Raw genomic sequence first — 22,051 nt, forward strand, 5'->3', positions numbered from 1 at the left:
AAAAGCTTTGCTTCTTCTTTATTATATAGTGTTCATTGTCTGTATATATTCTACATTGTATATAGTATAGATTTTATACAGTATTTAGTCTGTATACAGCATAGAATTAATAGTCTGTATATAAAGTAGATTATCAGGTGAGAAACAAATGTAGGTCCAATTTTAAAGATAGAAGTATTAACTTTTAATTTTTTTTATCAATTCACAAAATGTAAAGTGAATGAACAAAAGACAATTCGAAATCAAATCAATTTTTAGTGTGACCACCATTTGCCTTGATCATATTGAGATCAAGGATTTGTGAGATCCATATTTTCACTTCCAGGACTACTTATTCTTCCTTACATTGAAGGTAGTTCATTGTCATGTTACAGAATACATTTGGAGTCAATCAAATGCCTCCCTTGATGATATTTCATGATGGATAAATATCTGTAGTGTCCGGCCAAGGAAACTTAGTGCATCAGTTGAAAGACACATCATGCTTACTTCCCTCAAAATCAGAAGATGTCTAGTAGTGCCATCAGCTCAGAACTGACAGAAACCAGTGTGACCCAACTACATGTATTTACTGTTCTGAGAAGTCTGGCTAGAAACGGTCTTCATTTCATCTTCTCATAAGATTTAACTTGCAGCATATAAAACTGTGAGAATATCAATACTGGAAACCATGTAATTGCTCTCTCTAGATGTTTGAATATGTCACCAACTTGTTCATTCCATGACTAGAAGACTTGGTGATGTCTTTAAAAATCATGGATATCATACAAAATACTAGATGTAGTAGTTTTTGACATGGGAAGTATTCATTTTTGCATCAACTACATTAACTACAGAGGGGAAAAAAGTATTTAGTCAGCGACCATTTGTGCAAGTTCTCCCACTTAAAAAGATGAGAGAGACCTGTAATTGACATCATAGGAAGACCACAACTATGAGAGTCAAAATTAAGAAAACAAATCCAGAAAATCACCTCGTCTGATTTGGCAAGATTTTGCAAAATATGGGGGAAAATAAGTATTTGGGCACCTAAAAACATGCAAGATTTCTGGCTCTCACAGACCTGTAACTTCTTCTTTAAGAGGCTCCTCTGTCCTCCACTCATTACCTTTAGTAATGGCACCTATTTGAACTTGTTATCAGTATAAAAGACACCTGTCCACAACCTCAAACAGTCACTCTCCAAACTCCACTATGGTGAAGACCAAAGAGCTGTGGAAGGACACCAGAAACAAAATTGTAGCCCTGCACCAGTGGCTGGGAAGACTGAACCTGCAATAGGCAAGCAGCTTGGTGTGATGAAATCAACTGCGGGAGCAATAAAATGGAAGACATACAAGACCACTGATAATCTCCCTCGATCTGGGGCTCCACATAAGATTTCACCCCATGGTGTCAAAAGGATGACAAGAACGGTGAGCAAAAATTCCAGAACTACATGGGAGGACCTAGTGAATGACCTGCATAGAGCTGGGACCACCATAACAAAGGCTATGATCAGTAACACACTACGCCGCCAGGGACTCAGATCCTGTAGTGTCAGACGTGCCCCCCTGCTTAAGCCAGTACATATCCGGGCCCATCTGAAGTTTGCTAGATAGCATTTGGGTTATCCGGAAGAGTATTGGGAGAATGTCATATGGTCTAATAAAACCAAAGTAGAACTGTTTGTTAGAAACAAAACTTGTCGTATTTGGAGGAGACCAAAGGCTGAGTTGCATCCAAAGAACACCATACCTACTGTGAAGCATGGGGGAGGCAACATCATGCTTTGGGGCTGTTTTTCTGCCTAGGGACCAGGACGACTGAATTGGTCGCTGACTAAATACTTTTTTCCACACTGTATGTCTAACTATATTATTAACCTTAATTTCATGTTATGGGTTAAATAATGTTCTATGAAACTCAGTCTTGTCAACATTTTAGAAATTGTTTTGTTTTTCAGTAAGATATTGATTCAAAGCTTACCTTTTAAAGGGGGTGTACTCATTTAAGCTGAGCACTATATAGCATATGTGCTGTGAATGTGCATGTATATGTATGTATATATAGCATAGACACCTGGTGATATATAGTTTTCACCTGGCTTTCAGAGAAGGGATACAATATCTATATTTAAAAACAGGAAAGATATATATTTTGTACTGTGTTAGCCAATATCTATGTCTATCCTTCTCACATAATGATAATTCAGGTCACTTGTCTTATCTATTGCCTTCTTTCTCTCTGTGCTGTGTTGTGTATAAATATGTGATTCTTCAGAATTTGCATTAGCCTTTGCCTGATGAAGGGACATGTGTAGTCTTGAAAGCTTGCAATTTGTTACCATCTTTTCAGTTAGCCATTAAAACAGTATAATCTTATCAGTATACTGAGTGAATTAACTCTTTGTTCTCATAGTAGTAAGCAGACAATACCGCCATACTCATAACAAAAGAATAGCACTTGGTATAAGAAGTTATTGGGTCACATCTTATCATGGTAGTAATCACTGAAAGATGATGGCATATGCATAAGAGGTCTAAAGTTTTACTAACAGCCCAACCATCAAATATATAAATAATATAACATTATTTTGTATTGGAATTGTCATAATATAAGTAATTGGTTCATGCTTACTTACATAATACTAGACGGTAGGACTGTCCCAAGTAGGGTCTCCTTGGTCGGATGGCTTTTACGTTTTTTTTATCATAGATATGTTAACCAAGTACCTTATATTACTTTAATTCATTATTGCTACTTATTCACTGCAGGGTATTTGTTCATTTTGTCTTTGCCTTGTTTAGTGGTCAGTGTGAACATACACCTACACGTTGCATGCACACCAACTTATATTCCAGTTCATTGCTTTTGTTCGCTTACCATCTTGTTGACTATGAACATTCTGCGGACTCTGCATCCTTTCTTCAAGGTTAGAACTGAGGTCAGAATTTACAGCTGACATTCTAGTGGAGTCGCTCATGTCAAATTCATCACTCTCTATAGAACTTTCATCCTGCAGACAACCAAAGATCACATGGTAAGATGGCATATAGGATATGCAAAAGAAGAAATGGCCAGAAAAAATTTCAGTTTATTAGCAATCCATAAAAAATCCAAACAGGCAGAGTAGCGGCATACTGTATATCTGTTGATGCGTTTCAACCGCAAGGTCTTAATCAGAAGATGAAGATAAAGGAGGGTGAGTGGTGTTTATGGATGCACCTTTCCATAAGGAACAAGTGTTTGCTATTTTAGATGATATTACCACTTACTGCAAACTGGTACAAATGTGATTCCAGCTTTTAAAGAGTACCGTATTTTCCGTTTTGTAAGACGCACTTTATTTCCCCAAAATTTGGGGGGGAAACGTGGGTGCGTCTAACAAAGCGGATATACCGCTTACCATTACAGGCTGGGATGAGGGGGTGTCTGCTGCCGCTACCACCCGCCGCCGCTGTCGTCCGCCGCCGCTGCCGGGGTTGTCCGCTGCTGCCCCGGGTGATGCTGGAGGCTCCGATGCTGCAGGGGGCTCTGGCGACATTTTGTGAAAGACCAGAGCCCCCCGGCAGTTCGTCCATGCGTTCCAGTATGACTAATTCTGGGAAAATGGCCGCCGGAATCTCGGGAGATGAGATTTCAGCGCTGAGATCTCATCTCTCGAGATTCCGGCGGCCATTTTCCCGGAGTTAGTTCCAGTATGACTGACTCCGGGAAAATGGCCGCCGGAATCTCGGGAGATGAGATTTCAGCGCTGAGATCTCATCTCTCGAGATTCCGGCGGCCATTTTCCCGGAGTCAGTCATACAGGAACGCATGGACGAACTGCCGGGGGCTCTGGCCTTTCACAAAATGACGCCAGAGCCCCCCGCAGCACCAGAGACAGCCCTGCAGCATCGGAGACAGCCCTGCAGCACAGGAGCCCCCTGCAGACCCCTCATCCCAGCTTGCAGCACAGGAGCCCCCCTGCAGACCCCTCATCCCAGCCGGCAGCACATTAGCCCCCCTGCAGCACAGGAGCCACCTGCAGACCCCCTCATCCCAGCCTGCAGCAATGCTCCACTCCTGCCTCCAGCAACGACCCTGGGACCCTGATCCACCACAGCCACAACCCCTGGTAAGTAATAAGACGCATGGATTATAAGACCGGTGCGAAACGCGCGTCGGGTGTGGTGGGTCCCCAGGAGCGCTCCATTTGGTAAATATATAGGTTACCATTTACTTCTATATACTTATATTATATGTATGTATGTACGTGATCAACTGCACATTGGCACTTTGTTGCGTCATATTGTTTACATTGGTGATGTTATTTATGGTACTTTCCGCTCTGGGTTGCCCACCTTCTGTTCTGTGCTCTGGGTATTTTTCCCGCAATTATCTGATTTTATATGTATTGTACTTAATAAAGATTATATATAGCTTTTACCTCATGGCTTTGGTGTGAAGGCTGGTTTTTTGGTGTATTATACGTTTCCTTTATGGCTGTACATTAGGGATATTTATAGGTGATGGATTATAAGACGCCCCACCAATTTATTAAAAAAAGTTTTTTCCTATTTTTCTCCTCAAAATTTGGGGTGCGTCTTATAATCCGGAGCGTCTTACAAAGCGAAAAATACCCCCCAAGGAAAAAGCTCCAAATTGATGGTTTTCAGCTTGGTGTCCTAAACAAAGTTGAATCTGAATATTTACGGTACTTACAGAACATCCCATTTTGGCCATGTTTTAAGGCTTACCAAAAATACATAAGAAAATGTTCCCATCACCTCTTAGCCTGATCATTTTTGGTTCTGGGTCTCTTAAAGTGATACTCAGTGTCTGAGTGAACGATCATTTTCAAGGTATTCTGGGCTATCTCAAGGATAACTCTATTGTGTTTGGCTGCTTTTGATGACTTTCAATGGACGGGCAATATGTCATTTTTTTCATTTGACGTTTTGAAACTTTATTCTTGCATTCCACATAATCTGGCAGATATGGCACATTATGTAACTACATATACAGTGACCATACTATGGGAATATAACAATTTTAATATAAATATTTTGCTCTCACATAATTTTTTTAATGCTTGATAAAGGCACATAGGTACCTCTGCACTCATACACTTTATTATTAGTGTACATGATCTGCCATTTACTGTATCTAGGCTTTTGATATAACACACACGATACTTAATATAGAGTATGTTTAACGTACTTTGTGTGTGATAGCCTTATATATTCCTTGTGACTGTATATAATAATATGAGAATATATGCTAATATAATACTGGGACATATAGTATTCTTTGCTACTGTTTTTTGTCTATTACTATTTGTGGATTATTAACCCCTTCATGACCCAGCCTATTTTGACCTTAAAGACCTTGCCGTTTTTTGCAATTCTGACCAGTGTCCCTTTATGAGGTAATAACTCGGGAACGCTTCAACGGATCCTAGCGATTCTGAGATTGTTTTCTCGTGACATATTGGGCTTCATGTTAGTGGTAAATTTAGGTCAATAAATTCTGCGTTTATTTGTGATAAAAAAGGAAATTTGGCGAAAATTTTGAAAATTTCGCAATTTTCACATTTTGAATTTTTATTCTGTTAAACCAGAGAGTTATGTGACACAAAATAGTTAATAAATAACATTTCCCATATGTATACTTTACATCAGCACAATTTTGGAAACAAATTTTTTTTTTGCTAGGAAGTTATAAGGGTTAAAATTTGACCAGCGATTTCTCATTTTTACAACGAAATTTACAAAACCATTTTTTTTAGGGACCACCTCACATTTAAAGTCAGTTTGAGGGGTCTATATGGCTGAAAATACCCAAAAGTGACACCATTCTAAAAATGCACCCCTCAAGGTACTCAAAACCACATTCCAGAAGTTTATTAACCCTTCAGGTGCTTCACAGCAGCAGAAGCAACATGGAAGGAAAAAATTAACATTTAACTTTTTAGTCACAAAAATTATCTTTTAGCAACAATTTTTTTATTTTCCCAATGGTAAAAGGAGAAACTGAACCACGAAAGTTGTTGTCCAATTTGTCCTGAGTACACTGATACCTCATATGTGGGGGTAAACCACTGTTTGGGTGCACGGCAGGGCTTGGAAGGGAAGGAGCGCCATTTGACTTTTTGAATGAAAAATTGGCTGCACTCTTTAGCGGACACCATGTCACGTTTGGAGAGCCCCTGTGTGCCTAAAAATTGGAGCTCCCCCACAAGTGACCCCATTTTGGAAACTAGACGCCCCAAGGAACTTATCTAGATGCATAGTGAGCTCTTTGAACCCCCAGGTGCTTCACAAATTGATCCGTAAAAATGAAAAAGTACTTTTTTTTCACAAAAAAATTCTTTTAGCCTCAATTTTTTCATTTTCACATGGGCAACAGGATAAAATGGATCCTAAAATTTGTTGGGAAATTTCTCCTGAGTACACCGATACCTCACATGTGGGGGTAAACCACTGTTTGGGCACATGGTAAGGCTCGGAAGGGAAGGAGCGCCATTTGACTTTTTGAATGAAAAATTATCTCCATCGTTAGCGGACACCATGTCGCGTTTGGAGAGCCCCTGTGTGCCTAAACATTGGAGCTCCCCCACAAGTGACCCCGTTTTGGAAACTAGACCCCCAAGGAACTTATCTAGATGCCTAGTGAGCACTTTAAACCCTCAAGTGCTTCACAAATTGATCTATAAAAATGAAAAAGTACTTTTTTTTCACCCAAAAAATTTTTTTGCCTCAATTTTTTCATTTTCACATGGGCAATAGGATAAAATGGATCATAACATTTGTTGGGCAATTTCTCCCGAGTACGCCGATACCTCATATGTGGGGGTAAACCACTGTTTGGGCACACGGCAGGGCTCGGAAGGGAAGGCGCGCCATTTGACTTTTTGAATGGAAAATTAGCTCCAATTGTTAGCGGACACCATGTCGCGTTTGGAGAGCCCCTGTGTGCCTAAACATTGGAGCTCCCCCACAAGTGACCCTATTTTGGAAACTAGACCCCCCAAGGAACTTATCTAGATGCATATTGAGCACTTTAAACCCCCAGGTGCTTCACAGAAGTTTATAACGCAGAGCCATGAAAATAAAAAATAATTTTTCTTTCCTCAAAAATGATTTTTTAGCCTGGAATTTCCTATTTTGCCAAGGGTAATAGGAGAAATTGGACCCCAAATGTTCTTGTCCAGTTTGTCCTGAGTACGCTGATACCCCATATGTGGGGGTAAACCACTGTTTGGGCGCACGGCAGGGCTCAGAAGGGAAGGCACGCCATTTGGCTTTTTAAATGGAAAATTAGCTCCAATCATTAGCGGACACCATGTCACGTTTGGAGAGCCCCTGTATGCCTAAACATTGGAGATCCCCCACAAGTGACCCCATTTTGGAAACTAGACCCCCCAAGGAACTTATCTAGATGCATATTGAGCACTTTAAACCCCCAAGTGCTTCACAGAAGTTTATAACGCAGAGCCATGAAAATAAAAAATAAAAATTATTTTCTCAAAAATGATCTTTTAGCCTGCAATTTTTTATTTTCCCAAGGGTAACAGGAGAAATTTGACCCCAAAAGTTGTTGTCCAGTTTCTCCTGAGTACGCTGATACCCCATATGTGGGGATAAACCACTGTTTGGGCACATGCCGGGGCTCGGAAGTGAAGTAGTGACGTTTTGAAATGCAGACTTTGATGGAATGCTCTGTGGGCGTCACGTTGCGTTTGCAGAGCCCCTGATGTGGCTAAACAGTAGAAACCCCCCACAAGTGACCCCATTTTGGAAACTAGACCCCGAAAGGAACTTATCTAGACGTGTGGTGAGGACTTTGAACCCCCAAGTGCTTCACAGAAGTTTATAACGCAGAGCCATGAAAAAAAAAAAAAATTATTTTCTCAAAAATGATCTTTTAGCCTGCAATTTTTTATTTTCCCAAGGGTAACAGGAGAAATTTCACCCCAAAAGTTGTTGTCCAGTTTCTCCTGAGTACGCTTATACCCCATATGTGGGGGTAAACCACTGTTTGGGCACACGTCGGGGCTCAGAAGGGAAGTAGTGACTTTTGAAATGCAGACTTTGATGGAATGGTCTGCGGGCGTCACGTTGCGTTTGCAGAGCCCCTGGTGTGCCTAAACAGTAGAAACCCCCAAGTGACCCCATTTTAGAAACTAGACCCCCCAAGGAACTTATCTAGATGTGTGGTGAGCACTTTGAACCCACAAGTGCTTCACAGAAGTTTATAATACAGAGCCGTGAAAATAATAAATACGTTTTCTTTCCTCAAAAATAATTATTTAGCCCAGAATTTTTTATTTTCCCAAGGGTTACAGGAGAAATTGGACCCCAAAAGTTGTTGTCCAGTTTCTCCTGAGTACGCTGATACCCCATGTGTGGGGGTAAACCACTGTTTGGGCACACGTCGGGGCTCAGAAGGGAAGTAGTGACTTTTGAAATGCAGACTTTGATGACATGGTCTGCGGGCGTCACGTTGCGTTTGCAGAGCCCCTGGTGTGCCTAAACAGTAGAAACCCCCCACAAGTGACCCCATTTTAGAAACTAGACCCCCCAAGGAACTTATCTAGATATGTGGTGAGCACTTTGAACCCCCAAGTGCTTCACAGACGTTTACAACGCAGAGCCGTGAAAATAAAAAAATCATTTTTCTTTCCTCAAAAATGATGTTTTAGCAAGCATTTTTTTATTTTCACAAGGGTAACAGGAGAAATTGGACCCCAGTAATTGTTGCGCAGTTTGTCCTGAGTATGCTGGTACCCCATATGTGGGGGTAAACCACTGTTTGGGCACACGTCGGGGCTCAGAAGTGAGGGAGCACCATTTGACTTTTTGAATACAAGATTGGCTGGAATCAATGGTGGCGCCATGTTGCGTTTGGAGACCCCTGATGTGCCTAAACAGTGGAAACCCCTCAATTCTACCTCCAACACTAACCCCCCCACACCCCTAACCCTAATCCCAACTGTAGCCATAACCCTAATCACAATCCTAACCCCAACACACCCCTAACCACAACCCTAACCCCAACACACCCCTAACCCTAACCACAACCCTAATTCCAACCCTAACCCTAAGGCTATGTGCCCACGTTGCGGATTTGTGTGAGATTTTTCAGCATCATTTTTGAAAAATACGTGGGTAAAAGGCACTGCGTTTTACCTGCGGATTTTCCGCGGATGTCCAGTGTTTTTTGTGTGGATTTCACCTGCGGATTCCTATTGAGGAACAGGTGTAAAACGCTGCGGAATCCGCACAAAGAATTGACATGCTGCGGAAAATACAACGCAGCGTTTCCGCGTGGTATTTTCCGCACCATGGGCACAGCGGATTTAGTTTTCCATAGGTTTACTTGGTACTGTAAACCTGATGGAAAACTGCTACGAATCCGCAGCGGCCAATCCGCTCCGGATCCACAGCCAAATCCGTACCGTGTGCACATAGCCTAATTCTAAAGGTATGTGCACACGCTGCGGAAAACGCTGCGGATCCGCAGCAGTTTCCCATGAGTTTACAGTTCAATGTAAACCTATGGGAAACAAAAATCGCTGTACACACGCTGCGGAAAAACTGCACGGAAACGCAGAGGTTTACATTCCGCAGCATGTCACTTCTTTGTGCGGATTCCGCAGCGGTTTTACAACTGCTCCAGTAGAAAATCGCAGTTGTAAAACCGCAGTGAAATGCGCAGAAAAAACACGGTAAATCCGCCATAAATCCGCAGCGGTTTAGCACTGCGGATTTATGAAATCCGCAGTGGAAAAATCCGCAGAGGACCAGAATACGTGTGCACATACCGAAACCCTAACCCTAGCCCTAGCCCTAACCCTACCCCTACCCCTAACCCTACCCCTAACCCTACCCCTAACCCTACCCCTAACCCTATTCTAACATTAGTGGAAAAAAAAAATATTATTTTTTTATTGTCCCTACCTATAGGGGTGACAAAGGGGGGAGGGTCATTTATTATTTTTTTTATTTTGATTACTGAGATAGATTATATCTCAGTGATCAAAATGCACTTTGAAAGAATCTGCCGGCCGGCAGATTCGGCGCGCGCACTGCGCATGCGCCCGCCATTTTGGAAGATGGCGGCGCCCAGGGAGAAGACGGACGGACCCCGGCAGGACCGGTAAGTACGATGGGGTGGGGGAGGAGCACGGGGGGGGGGATCGGAGCATGGGGGGGTGGATCGGAACGCGGGAGGGGTGGAACGGAGCACCGGGGGGGTGGAACGGAGCACGGGGGGGTGGAACGGAGCACGGGGGGTGGAACGGAGCACGGGGGGGGTGGATCGGAGTGCAGGGGGGGTGATTGGAGCACGGGGGGGTGATTGGAGCACGGGGGTGAGCGGACAAGAGCACGGGGGGGAGCGGAGCACAGGACGGAGGGGAGCGGGGCAGTGTACCGGGCAGATCAGGGGGCTGGGGGGGCGATCGGTGGGGTGGAGTGGGGGCACATTAGTATTTCCAGCCATGGCCGATGATATTGCAGCATCGGCCATGGCTGGATTGTAATATTTCACCCGTTATAATAGGTGAAATATTACAAATCGCTCTGATTGGCAGTTTCACTTTCAACAGCCAATCAGAGCGATCGTAGCCACGGGGGGGTGAAGCCACCCCTTCTGGGCTAAACTACCACTCCCCCTGTCCCTGCAGATCGGGTGAAATGGGAGTTAACCCTTTCACCCGATCTGCAGGGACGCGATCTTTCCATGACGCCACATAGGCGTCATGGGTCGGATTGGCACCGACTTTCATGACGCCTACGTGGCTGTTGTGGATTCTGTTTTTGGGCTCCCTCTGGTGGTTACAGATGGTAATGGGTGACTTGTGTTTTCTGCGGTCTCTGGTGTCCACCTGTTCTATCAGGATATGGCAGTTTCCTATTTAACCTGGCTTTCTTGTCATTTCCTCGCCGGCTATCAATGTAATCAGTGTGTCTTGTTACCTCTGCTTCCGCTTCTGTAATCTTCAGGACAAGCTAAGTTTTTGATTTTCCTGTTCCACGTTTTGCTTAATTTTTGTCTTAGTCCAGCTTGCAGATACAGTTAGGTCCATATATATTTGGACAGAGACAACATTTTTCTAATTTTGGTTATAGACATTAGCACAATGAATTTTAAACAAAACAATTCAGATGCAGTTGAAGTTCAGACTTTCAGCTTTCATTTGAGGGTATCCACATTAAAATTGGATGAAGGGTTTAGGAGTTTCAGCTCTTTAACATGTGCCACCCTGTTTTTAAAGGGACCAAAAGTAATTGGATAGATTCAATAATTTTAAATAAAATGTTCATTTTTAGTACTTGGATTGAAACCCTTTTTTGGCAATGACTGCCTGAAGTGTTGAACTCATGGACATCACCAGATGCTGTGTTTCATCCTTTTTGAAGCTCTGCCAGGCCTTCACTGCGGTGGTTTTCGGTTGCTGTTTGTTCGTGGGCCTTTCTGTCTGAAGTTTAGTCTTTAACAAGTGAAATGCATGCTCAATTGGGTTGAGATCAGGTGACTGACTTGGCCATTCAAGAATATTCCACTTCTTTGCTTTAATAAACTCCTGGGTTGCTTTGGCTTTATGTTTTGGGTCATTGTCCATCTGTAGTATGAAATGACGACCAATCAGTTTGGCTGCATTTGGCTGGATCTGAACACACAGTATGTCCCTGAATACCTCAGAATTCATTCGGCTGCTTCTGTCCTGTGTCACATCATCAATAAACACAAGTGACCCAGTGCCACTGGCAGCCATGCATGCCCAAGCCATCACACTGCCTCCGCCATGTTTTACAGATGATGTGGTATGCTTTGGATCATGAGCTGTACCACGCCTTCGCCATACTTTTCTCTTTCCATCATTCTGGTAGAGGTTGATGTTGGTTTCATCTGTCCAAAGAATGTTCTTCCAGAACTGTGCTGGCTTTTTTAGATGTTTTTTGAGCAAAGTCCAGTCTAGCCTTCTTATTCTTGATGCTTACGAACTGCTTGCACCATGCAGTGAACCCTCTGTATTTACTTTCATGCAGTCTTCTCTTTATGGAAGATTTGGATATTGATACGCCTACCTCCTGGAGAGTGTTGTTCACTTGGTTGGCTGTTGTGAAGGTATTTCTCTTCACCATGGAGATTATTCTGTGATCATCCACCACTGTTGTCTTCTGTGGGCGCCCAGGTCTTTTTGCATTGATGAGTTCACCAGAGCTTTCTTTCTTTCTCAGAATGTACCAAACTGTAGATTTTGCCACTCCTATTATTGCAGCAATTTCTCTGATGGGTTTTTTCTGTTTTCGCAGCTTAAGGATGGCTTGTTTCACCTGCATGGAGAGCTCCTTTGACCACATGTTTGCTTCACAGCAAAACCTTCCAAATGCAAGCACCACACCTCAAATCAACTCCAGGACTTTTATCTGCTTAATTGAGAATGACATAACAAAGGGATTGCCCACACCTGTCCATGAAATAGCCTTGGAGTCAATTGTCCAATTACTTTTGGTCCCTTTAAAAACAGGGTGGCACATGTTAAGGAGCTGAAACTCCTAAACCCTTCATCCAATTTTAATGTGGATACCCTCAAATGAAAGCTGAAAGTCTGAACTTCAACTGCATCTGAATTGTTTTGTTTAAAATTCATTGTGGTAATGTCTAGAACCAAAATTAGAAAAATGTTGTCTCTGTCCAAATATATATGGACCTAACTGTATGTGATTCTTTTTTGCTGGTTGCTCTAGTGGGCTGATATTACTCCTCATGTTCCATGAGTTGGCACATGAGTTCAAGTAATTTCAGGATGGTTTTTTGTAGGGTTTTTCGCTGACCGCGCAGTTCACTTTTGTATCCTCTGCTATCTAGTTTTAGCGGGCCTCATTTTGCTGAATCTGTTTTCATAACTACGTATGTGCTTTCCTCTCATTTCACCGTCATTACATGTGGGGGGCTGCTATTTCTGTGGGGCGTTTCTCTGGAGGCAAGAGAGGTCTGTGTTTCTTCTAATAGGGGAAGTTAGTCCTTCGGCTGGCGCGAGACGTCTAGGAATCATCGTAGGCACGTTCCCCGGCTACAGCTAGTTGTGTGTTAGGTTCAGGATCACGGTCAGCTCAGTTTCCATCACCCTAGAGCTTGTTTTGTTTTTTGTGCTTGTCCTTTTGTGATCCCCTGCCATTGGGATCATGACAGTATAGCCGGCCCAAAAGTGGTAATCGTATTGGCTGAAGTAGGAGGAAAATTAGTCTGAGGAAGTTTTTTTTTTTTTTTTTCCCCCCCTCAGAGTTTGCTGCCTAGCCTTAATTGCAGCCTGGCTGCGTCTTACCTCCTCTTAATGCCTGAATGGCTCTGACCTCAGCTGTTTATCATGGACATCCAGAGTTTGGCTTCCAGCCTGAATAATCTTGCTGCTAAGGTTCAAAATATACAAGATTTTGTTGTACATGCTCCTATGTCTGAACCTAGAATTCCTATCCCAGAGTTTTTTTCTGGAGATAGATCTAGTTTTCTGAATTTTAGGAACAATTGCAAGTTGTTTCTTTCTTTAAAATCTCGCTCCTCTGGAGACCCTGCTCAGCAAGTCAAAATTGTTATATCTTTCCTGCGGGGTGAGCCTCAGAATTGGGCATTTGCATTGGCACCAGGGGATCCTGCGTTGCTCAATGTGGATGCGTTTTTTCTGGCATTGGGTTTGCTCTATGAGGAACCTAACCTAGAGATTCAGGCTGAAAAAGCTTTATTGGCTCTCTCTCAGGGGCAAGATGAAGCAGAAATATATTGTCAGAAATTTCGGAAATGGTCGGTGCTTACTCAGTGGAATGAGTGAGCCCTGGCTGCAAGATTCAGAGATGGCCTTTCTGAAGCCATTAAAGATGTTATGGTGGGGTTCCCTGCGCCTACAGGTCTGAATGAGTCTATGACTATGGCTATTCAGATTGATCGGCGTTTACGGGAGCGCAAACCTGTGCACCATTTGGCGGTGTCTTCTGAACAGGCACCTGAGACAATGCAATGTGATAGAATTCAGTCCAGAAGTGAACGGCAAAACTATAGGCGGAAAAATGGGTTGTGTTTTTATTGTGGTGATTCAGCTCATGTTATATCAGCATGCTCTAAACGCACAAAAAAGGTTGATAAGTCTGTTGCCATTAGTACTTTACAGTCTAAGTTCATTCTGTCTGTGACTCTGATTTGTTCATTATCAGCCATTTCCGTCGATGCCTATGTGGATTCAGGCGCTGCCCCGAGTCTTATGGATTGGTCATTTGCCAACCGCTGTGGGTTTAGTCTGGAGCCTGTGGAAGTCCCTATTCCTTTGAAAGGAATTGACTCTACACCTTTGGCTATGAACAAACCTCAGTACTGGACACAAGTGACCATGCGTATGACTCCCGTTCATCAGGAGGTGATTCGCTTCCTGGTACTGTATAATTTACATGATGTCTTAGTGCTTGGTCTGCCATGGTTACAAACTCATAACCCAGTCTTGGACTGGAAAACGATGTCTGTGTTAAGCTGGAGTTGTCAGGGGGTTCATGATGATGCATGTTGTGAATTCTGTGGCTGAATTCACTCCTGTGGTCACAAGTGGTATTGCAGCCTCTGGGCTTCCTCCCTCAGGTGTTTCGGTGAGCTCGTTGGCTGCCTTGCTATTTAACTCCACCTGAGTCTGTCTTCCTTGCTCCTTGTCAATGTTCCAGTGTTGGATCTGAGCTACTGCATCTTTCCTGTGGCCTGCTGCTCTGCTAGATAAGTGTTACTTTGTTTTTGTTTCCGTTTTTTCTCTCCAGCTGTGCTATTCTCTTTTGCTGGAAGCTCTGAGACGCAAAGGGTGCACCGCCGTGCCGTTAGTTCGGCACGGTGGGTCTTTTTGCCCCCCTTTGCGTGGTTCTGCTTTAAGGTTTTTTGTAGACTGCATAGTTCTCTTTGCTATCCTCGCTCTGTCTAGAATATCGGGCCTCACTTTGCTGAATCTATTTCATTCCTACGTTTTGTCTTTTCATCTTGCTAACAGTCATTATATGTAGGGGGGCTGCCTATTCCTTTGGGGTATTTCTCTGAGGCAAGTCAGGCTTGTATTTCTATCTTCAGGCTAGTCAGCTCCTCAGGCAGTGCCGAGTTGCATAGGTAGTGTTAGGCGCAATCCACTGCTGCTTTTAGTTGTGTGAGGATAGGTTCAGGTTTGCAGTCTGCAGAGATTCCACGTCTCAGAGCTTGTTCTATTGTTTTTGGGTTATTGCCATATCACTGTATGTGCGCTGATTACTGCACACTGTGTTGCCTGATAGCACTGCATAACAGTACAAGGAGCCCAAACCAATGATTCTCAATAGAGGGAAAAAAGAAGTCCTGACATCATTTTTTTTTCCTCAGCTCTGTCTTCAGTTTTTTTTTTTTTTTCCCCTAGACATTAGAGTGCTTCAGGACACAGCTGTGGACATGGATATTCAGGCTCTGTGCTCCTCAATGGATAATCTCGTTATAAATGTACAAAAGATTCAAGATACAATTGATCAGAAATCTATGCTAGAACAAAGAATTCCTATTCCTGATTTGTTTTTTGGTGACAGAACTAAGTTCCTGAGCTTCAAAAATAATTGTAAGCTATTTCTGGCCTTGAAACCTCATTCTTCTGGTAATCCTATTCAACAGGTTTTGATTATTATTTCTTTTTTGCGCGGCGACCCACAGGACTGGGCGTTTTCTCTTGCGCCAGGAGACCCTGCATTGAGTAATGTTGATGCGTTTTTCCAGGCGCTTGGATTGCTTTACGATGAGCCTAATTCAGTGGATCAGGCTGAGAAAAATTTGCTGGCTTTATGCCAGGGTCAGGATGATGTAGAAGTATATTGTCAGAAATTTAGGAAGTGGTCAGTACTCACTCTGTGGAATGAATCTGCACTGGCGGCTTGGTTCAGAAAGGGTCTCTCTGAGGCTCTTAAGGATGTCATGGTGGGACTTCCTATGCCTGCTGGTTTGAATGAGTCTATGTCCTTGGCCATTCAGATCGGTCGTCGCTTGCGCGAGCGTAAATCTGTGCACCATCTGGCGGTATTGTCTGAGAGTAAACCTGAGCCTATGCAGTGCGACAGGACTATGACTAAAGTTGAACGGCAAGAACACAGACGTCTGAACAGGCTGTGTTTCTACTGTGGTGATTCCACTCATGCTATTTCTAATTGTCCTAAGCGCACTAGGCGGTTTGATAGCTCTGCCGTCATTGGTACTGTACAGTCCAAATTCCTTCTGTCCATTACCTTGATATGCTCTTTGTCATCGTATTCTGTCATGGCGTTTGTGGATTCAGGCGCTGCCCTGAATCTGATGGATTTGGATTATGCTAAACGTTGTGGATTTTTCTTGGAGCCTTTGCGGTGTCCTATTCCGTTGAGAGGAATTGATGCTACACCTTTGGCCAAGAATAAGCCTCAGTACTGGGCCCAGCTGACCATGTGCATGGCTCCTGCACATAAGGAAGTTATTCGCTTTCTGGTACTGCATAATCTGCATGATGTGGTCGTGTTGGGGTTGCCATGGCTACAAACCCATAATCCAGTATTAGATTGGAACTCTATGTCGGTAACCAGCTGGGGTTGTCAGGGAGTACATGGTGATGTTCCATTTTTGTCTATTTCGTCATCCATTCCTTCTGACATCCCAGAGTTCTTGTCTGACTTTCAGGATGTATTTGAAGAGCCCAAGTCTGATGCCCTACCTCCGCATAGGAATTGTGATTGTGCTATCAATTTGATTCCTGGTAGTAAATTCCCTAAGGGTCGTTTATTTAATTTGTCCGTGCCTGAACACACGCAGTTATGTGAAAGAATCCCTGGAGAAGGGACATATTCGCCCATCGTCATCACCATTGGGAGCAGGGTTCTTTTTTGTAGCCAAAAAGGATGGTTCGCTAAGACCGTGTATTGATTACCGCCTTCTTAATAAGATCACTGTTAAGTTTCAGTATCCCTTGCCATTGATATCTGACTTGTTTGCTCGGATTAAGGGGGCTAGTTGGTTTACTAAGATTGATCTTCGTGGTGCGTATAATCTGGTGAGAATCAGGCAGGGAGATGAATGGAAAACGGCATTTAATACGCCCGAGGGTCATTTTGAGTATCTGGTGATGCCGTTCGGACTTGCCAATGCTCCATCTGTTTTTCAGTCTTTTATGCATGACATTTTCCGTGAGTATCTGGATAAATTCCTGATTGTTTACTTGGATGACATTTTGATCTTCTCTGATGATTGGGAGTCTCATGTGAAGCAAGTCAGAATGGTTTTCCAGGTACTGCGTGCTAATTCCTTGTTCGTGAAGGGATCAAAGTGTCTCTTCGGTGTGCAGAAAGTTTCATTTTTGGGGTTCATCTTTTCCCCTTCTACTATCGAGATGGATCCGGTTAAGGTCCAGGCCATCCAGGATTGGACTCAGTCGACATCTCTGAAAAGTCTGCAGAAATTCCTGGGCTTTGCTAATTTTTATCGTCACTTCATCTGTAATTTTTCTAGCATTGCCAGACCATTGACCAATTTGACCAAGAAGGGTGCTGATTTGGTTAATTGGTCTTCTGCTGCCGTGGAAGCTTTTCAGGAGTTGAAGCGTCGTTTTTGCTGTGCCCCTGTGTTGTGTCAACCAGATGTTTCTCTTCCGTTCCAGGTCGAGGTTGATGCTTCTGAGATTGGAGCAGGGGCGGTTTTGTCACAGAGAGGTTCTGGTTGCTCAGTGTTGAAACCATGTGCTTTCTTTTCCAGGAAATTTTCTGCTGCTGAGCGTAATTATGATGTGGGCAACCGAGAGTTGCTGGCCATGAAGTGGGCATTCGAGGAGTGGCGTCATTGGCTTGAGGGAGCTAAGCATCGCGTGGTGGTATTGACTGATCATAAGAATCTTACTTATCTCGAGTCTGCCAAGCGCTTGAATCCTAGACAGGCCCGTTGGTCGTTATTTTTTGCTCGTTTTGATTTTGTGATTTCGTACCTTCCGGGCTCTAAAAATGTGAAGGCGGATGCTCAGTCTAGGAGTTTTGTGCCCGACTCTCCGGGGTTATCTGAGCCGGCGAGTATCCTCAAGGAAGGAGTAATTGTGTCTGCCATCTCTCCTGATTTGCGGAGAGTGTTGCAGAAATTTCAGGCTAATAAACCTGATCGTTGTCCGGCCGAGAAACTGTCCGTCCCTGATAGGTGGACTAGTAAAGTTATCTCTGAACTTCATTGTTCGGTGCTGGCTGGTCATCCAGGAATCTTTGGTACCAGAGAGTTAGTGGCTAGATCCTTCTGGTGGCCATCTCTGTCACGGGATGTGCGTGCTTTTGTGCAGTCCTGTGGGATTTGTGCTAGGGCTAAGCCCTGCTGTTCACGTGCCAGTGGGTTGCTTTTGCCCTTGCCGGTCCCGAAGAGGCCTTGGACACATATTTCGATGGATTTCATTTCTGACCTTCCCGTTTCTCAAAAGATGTCGGTCATTTGGGTGGTCTGTGATCGCTTTTCTAAAATGGTCCATCTGGTGCCCTTGGTTAAATTGCCTTCCTCCTCTGATTTGGTGCCTTTGTTCTTCCAGCATGTGGTTCGTTTGCATGGCATTCCTGAGAATATTGTTTCTGACAGAGGTTCCCAGTTTGTCTCGAGGTTCTGGCGAGCCTTTTGTGGTAGGATGGGCATTGACCTATCTTTTTCCTCAGCCTTCCATCCTCAGACTAATGGCCAGACCGAACGAACCAATCAGACCTTGGAAACATATCTGAGATGTTTTGTTTCTGCTGACCAGGATGATTGGGTGTCATTTTTGCCGTTGGCTGAGTTCGCCCTTAATAATCGGGCCAGCTCGGCTACCTTGGTCTCTCCATTTTTCTGCAATTCTGGGTTCCATCCTCGTTTCTCTTCAGGGCAGGTTGAGTCTTCGGACTGTCCTGGTGTGGATTCTGTGGTGGACAGGTTGCAGCAGATCTGGACTCAGGTAGTGGACAATTTGACCTTGTCCCAGGAGAAGGCTCAGCTTTTCGCTAATCGTAGACGCCGTGTGGGTCCCCGACTTCGTGTTGGGGATCTGGTTTGGTTATCTTCTCGTCATATTCCTATGAAGGTTTCCTCTCCTAAATTTAAACCTCGTTTTATTGGTCCGTATAGGATTTCTGAGATTCTCAATCCGGTGTCTTTTCGTCTGACCCTCCCAGACTCCTTTTCCATACATAATGTATTCCATAGGTCGTTGTTGAGAAGATACGTGGCACCTATGGTTCCATCTGTGGAGCCTCCTGCCCCTGTTTTGGTGGAGGGGGAATTGGAGTATATTGTGGAGAAAATTTTGGATTCTCGTGTCTCTAGACGGAAACTCCAGTATCTGGTCAAATGGAAGGGTTATGCTCAGGAGGATAATTCCTGGGTTTTTGCCTCTGATGTCCATGCCCCTGATCTTGTTCGTGCCTTTCATGTGGCTCATCCTGGTCGGCCTGGGGGTTCTGGTGAGGGTTCAGTGACCCCTCCTCAAGGGGGGGGTACTGTTGTGAATTCTGTGGCTGAATTCACTCCTGTGGTCACAAGTGGTATTGCAGCCTCTGGGCTTCCTCCCTCAGGTGTTTTGGTGAGCTCGTTGGCTGCCTTGCTATTTAACTCCACCTGAGTCTGTCTTCCTTGCTCCTTGTCAATGTTCCAGTGTTGGATCTGAGCTACTGCATCTTTCCTGTGGCCTGCTGCTCTGCTAGATAAGTGTTACTTTGTTTTTGTTTCCGTTTTTTCTGTCCAGCTGTGCTATTCTCTTTTGCTGGAAGCTCTGAGACGCAAAGGGTGCACCGCCGTGCCGTTAGTTCAGCACGGTGGGTCTTTTTACCCCCCTTTGCGTGGTTCTGCTTTAGGGTTTTTTGTAGACTGCATAGTTCTCTTTGCTATCCTCGCTCTGTCTAGAATATCGGGCCTCACTTTGCTGAATCTATTTCATTCCTACGTTTTGTCTTTTCATCTTGCTAACAGTCATTATATGTAGGGGGGCTGCCTATTCCTTTGGGGTATTTCTCTGAGGCAAGTCAGGCTTGTATTTCTATCTTCAGGCTAGTCAGCTCCTCAGGCAGTGCCGAGTTGCATAGGTAGTGTTAGGCGCAATCCACTGCTGCTTTTAGTTGTGTGAGGATAGGTTCAGGTTTGCAGTCTGCAGAGATTCCACGTCTCAGAGCTTGTTCTATTGTTTTTGGGTTATTGCCATATCACTGTATGTGCGCTGATTACTGCACACTGTGTTGCCTGATAGCACTGCATAACAGATGCACCTCCGATTTCTATTGCTTCATCTACTCCTTCTGAGGTTCCTGTATTTTTGTCTGATTATCGGGATGTTTTTGAAGAGCCTAAGCTCAATTCGCTTCCTCCTCACAGGGATTGCGATTGTGCTATAGATTTGATTCCTGGCAGTAAATTTCCTAAAGGACGTTTGTTCAATCTGTCAGTGCCAGAGCATACTGCTATGCGGGATTATGTTAAGGAGTCCTTGGAAAAGGGACATATCCGTCCATCTTCGTCCCCTTTGGGAGCAGGTTTTTTTTTTCGTGGCCAAAAAAGATGGTTCCTTGAGGCCTTGTATAGATTACCGTCCTTTGAATAAGATTACAGTCAAATATCAGTATCCTTTGCCATTGTTGACTGATTTGTTCGCTCGCATTAAGGGGGCTAAATGGTTCACTAAGATTGATCTTCGGGGTGCGTATAATCTTGTGCGGATAAAGCAGGGTGATGAGTGGAAAACCGCATATAATACGCCTGAGGGCCATTTTGAGTATTTGGTGATGCCTTTTGGACTTTCTAATGCTCCTTCTGTCTTCCAGTCCTTTATGCACGATATTTTCCGTGAATATCTGGATAAATTTATGATTGTGTATTTGGATGATGTTTTGGTTTTTTCTGATGACTGGGAGTCCCATGTTCAGCAGGTCAGGAAGGTGTTTCAGGTCCTGCGGGCCAATTCTTTGTTTGTAAAAGGTTCTAAGTGTCTCTTTGGAGTCCAGAAGATTTCTTTTTTGGGGTATATTTTTTCCCCTTCTACTATTGAGATGGATCCCGTCAAGGTTCAGGCTATTTGTGACTGGACGCAGCCTACATCTCTTAAGAGTCTACAGAAGTTCTTGGGCTTTGCTAATTTTTATCGTCGTTTCATAACTAATTTTTCTAGTGTTGTTAAGCCTTTGACGGATTTGACTAAGAAGGGTGCTGATGTTGCTGATTGGTCTCCTGCGGCTGTGGAGGCCTTTCAGGAACTTAAGCGCCGGTTTTCTTCTGCTCCTGTGTTGCGTCAGCTAGATGTTTTGCTTCCTTTTCAGGTTGAGGTTGATGCTTCCGAGATTGGAGCGGGGGCGGTTTTGTCGCAGAGAAGCTCCGATGGCTCAGTGATGAAGCCATGTGCGTTCTTTTCTAGAAAATTTTCGCCCGCTGAACGGAATTATGATGTTGGTAATCGGGAGCTTTTGGCCATGAAGTGGGCATTTGAGGAGTGGCGTCGTTGGCTTGAGGGTGCTAGACATCGTGTGGTGGTCTTGACTGATCACAAAAATCTGATGTACCTTGAGTCTGCCAAGCGTCTGAATCCTAGACAGGCTCGTTGGTCACTGTTTTTCTCCCGTTTCAATTTTGTGGTTTCATACCTGCCAGGTTCAAAGAATGTGAAGGCGGATGCTCTTTCTAGGAGTTTTGTGCCTGACTCCCCTGGAAATTCTGAGCCCACTGGTATCCTTAGGGATGGGGTGATTTTGTCGGCTGTCTCCCCAGACTTGCGACGTGCTTTGCAGGAGTTTCAGGCGGATAAACCTGATCGTTGTCCGCCTGAAAGACTGTTTGTTCCGGATAATTGGACCAGTAGAGTCATCTCCGAGGTCCATTCTTCTGTGTTGGCAAGTCATCCTGGAATATTTGGTACTAGAGACTTGGTGGCCAGGTCTATTTGGTGGCCTTCCTTGTCGAGGGATGTGCGTTCTTTTGTGCAGTCTTGTGAAGTTTGCGCTCGGGCTAAGCCTTGCTGTTCTCGGGCCAGTGGATTGTTGTCACCTTTGCCTATCCCGAAGAGGCCTTGGACGCACATTTCCATGGACTTTATTTCGGATCT

General features: G+C 44.1%; 1 protein-coding gene across 5 annotated transcripts in view; it reads right to left on the bottom strand.

Annotated features, from left to right (window-relative positions):
• NOL4 (nucleolar protein 4) overlaps positions 1 to 22,051 on the bottom strand; it is a 456,659-nt gene that overhangs the window by 148,760 nt on the left and 285,848 nt on the right. For all 5 annotated transcript variants that reach the window (XM_069731269.1, XM_069731271.1, XM_069731270.1 and 2 more), the window contains exon 5: positions 2,866 to 2,998. In XM_069731269.1, coding sequence (XP_069587370.1) covers positions 2,866 to 2,998 — 133 coding nt within the window. The remainder of the gene's footprint in view (positions 1 to 2,865; positions 2,999 to 22,051) is intronic.

The sequence above is a fragment of the Ranitomeya imitator genome, chromosome 6, assembly GCF_032444005.1.
Source record: "Ranitomeya imitator isolate aRanImi1 chromosome 6, aRanImi1.pri, whole genome shotgun sequence".
NCBI classification, from domain to species: Eukaryota; Metazoa; Chordata; class Amphibia; order Anura; family Dendrobatidae; genus Ranitomeya; species Ranitomeya imitator.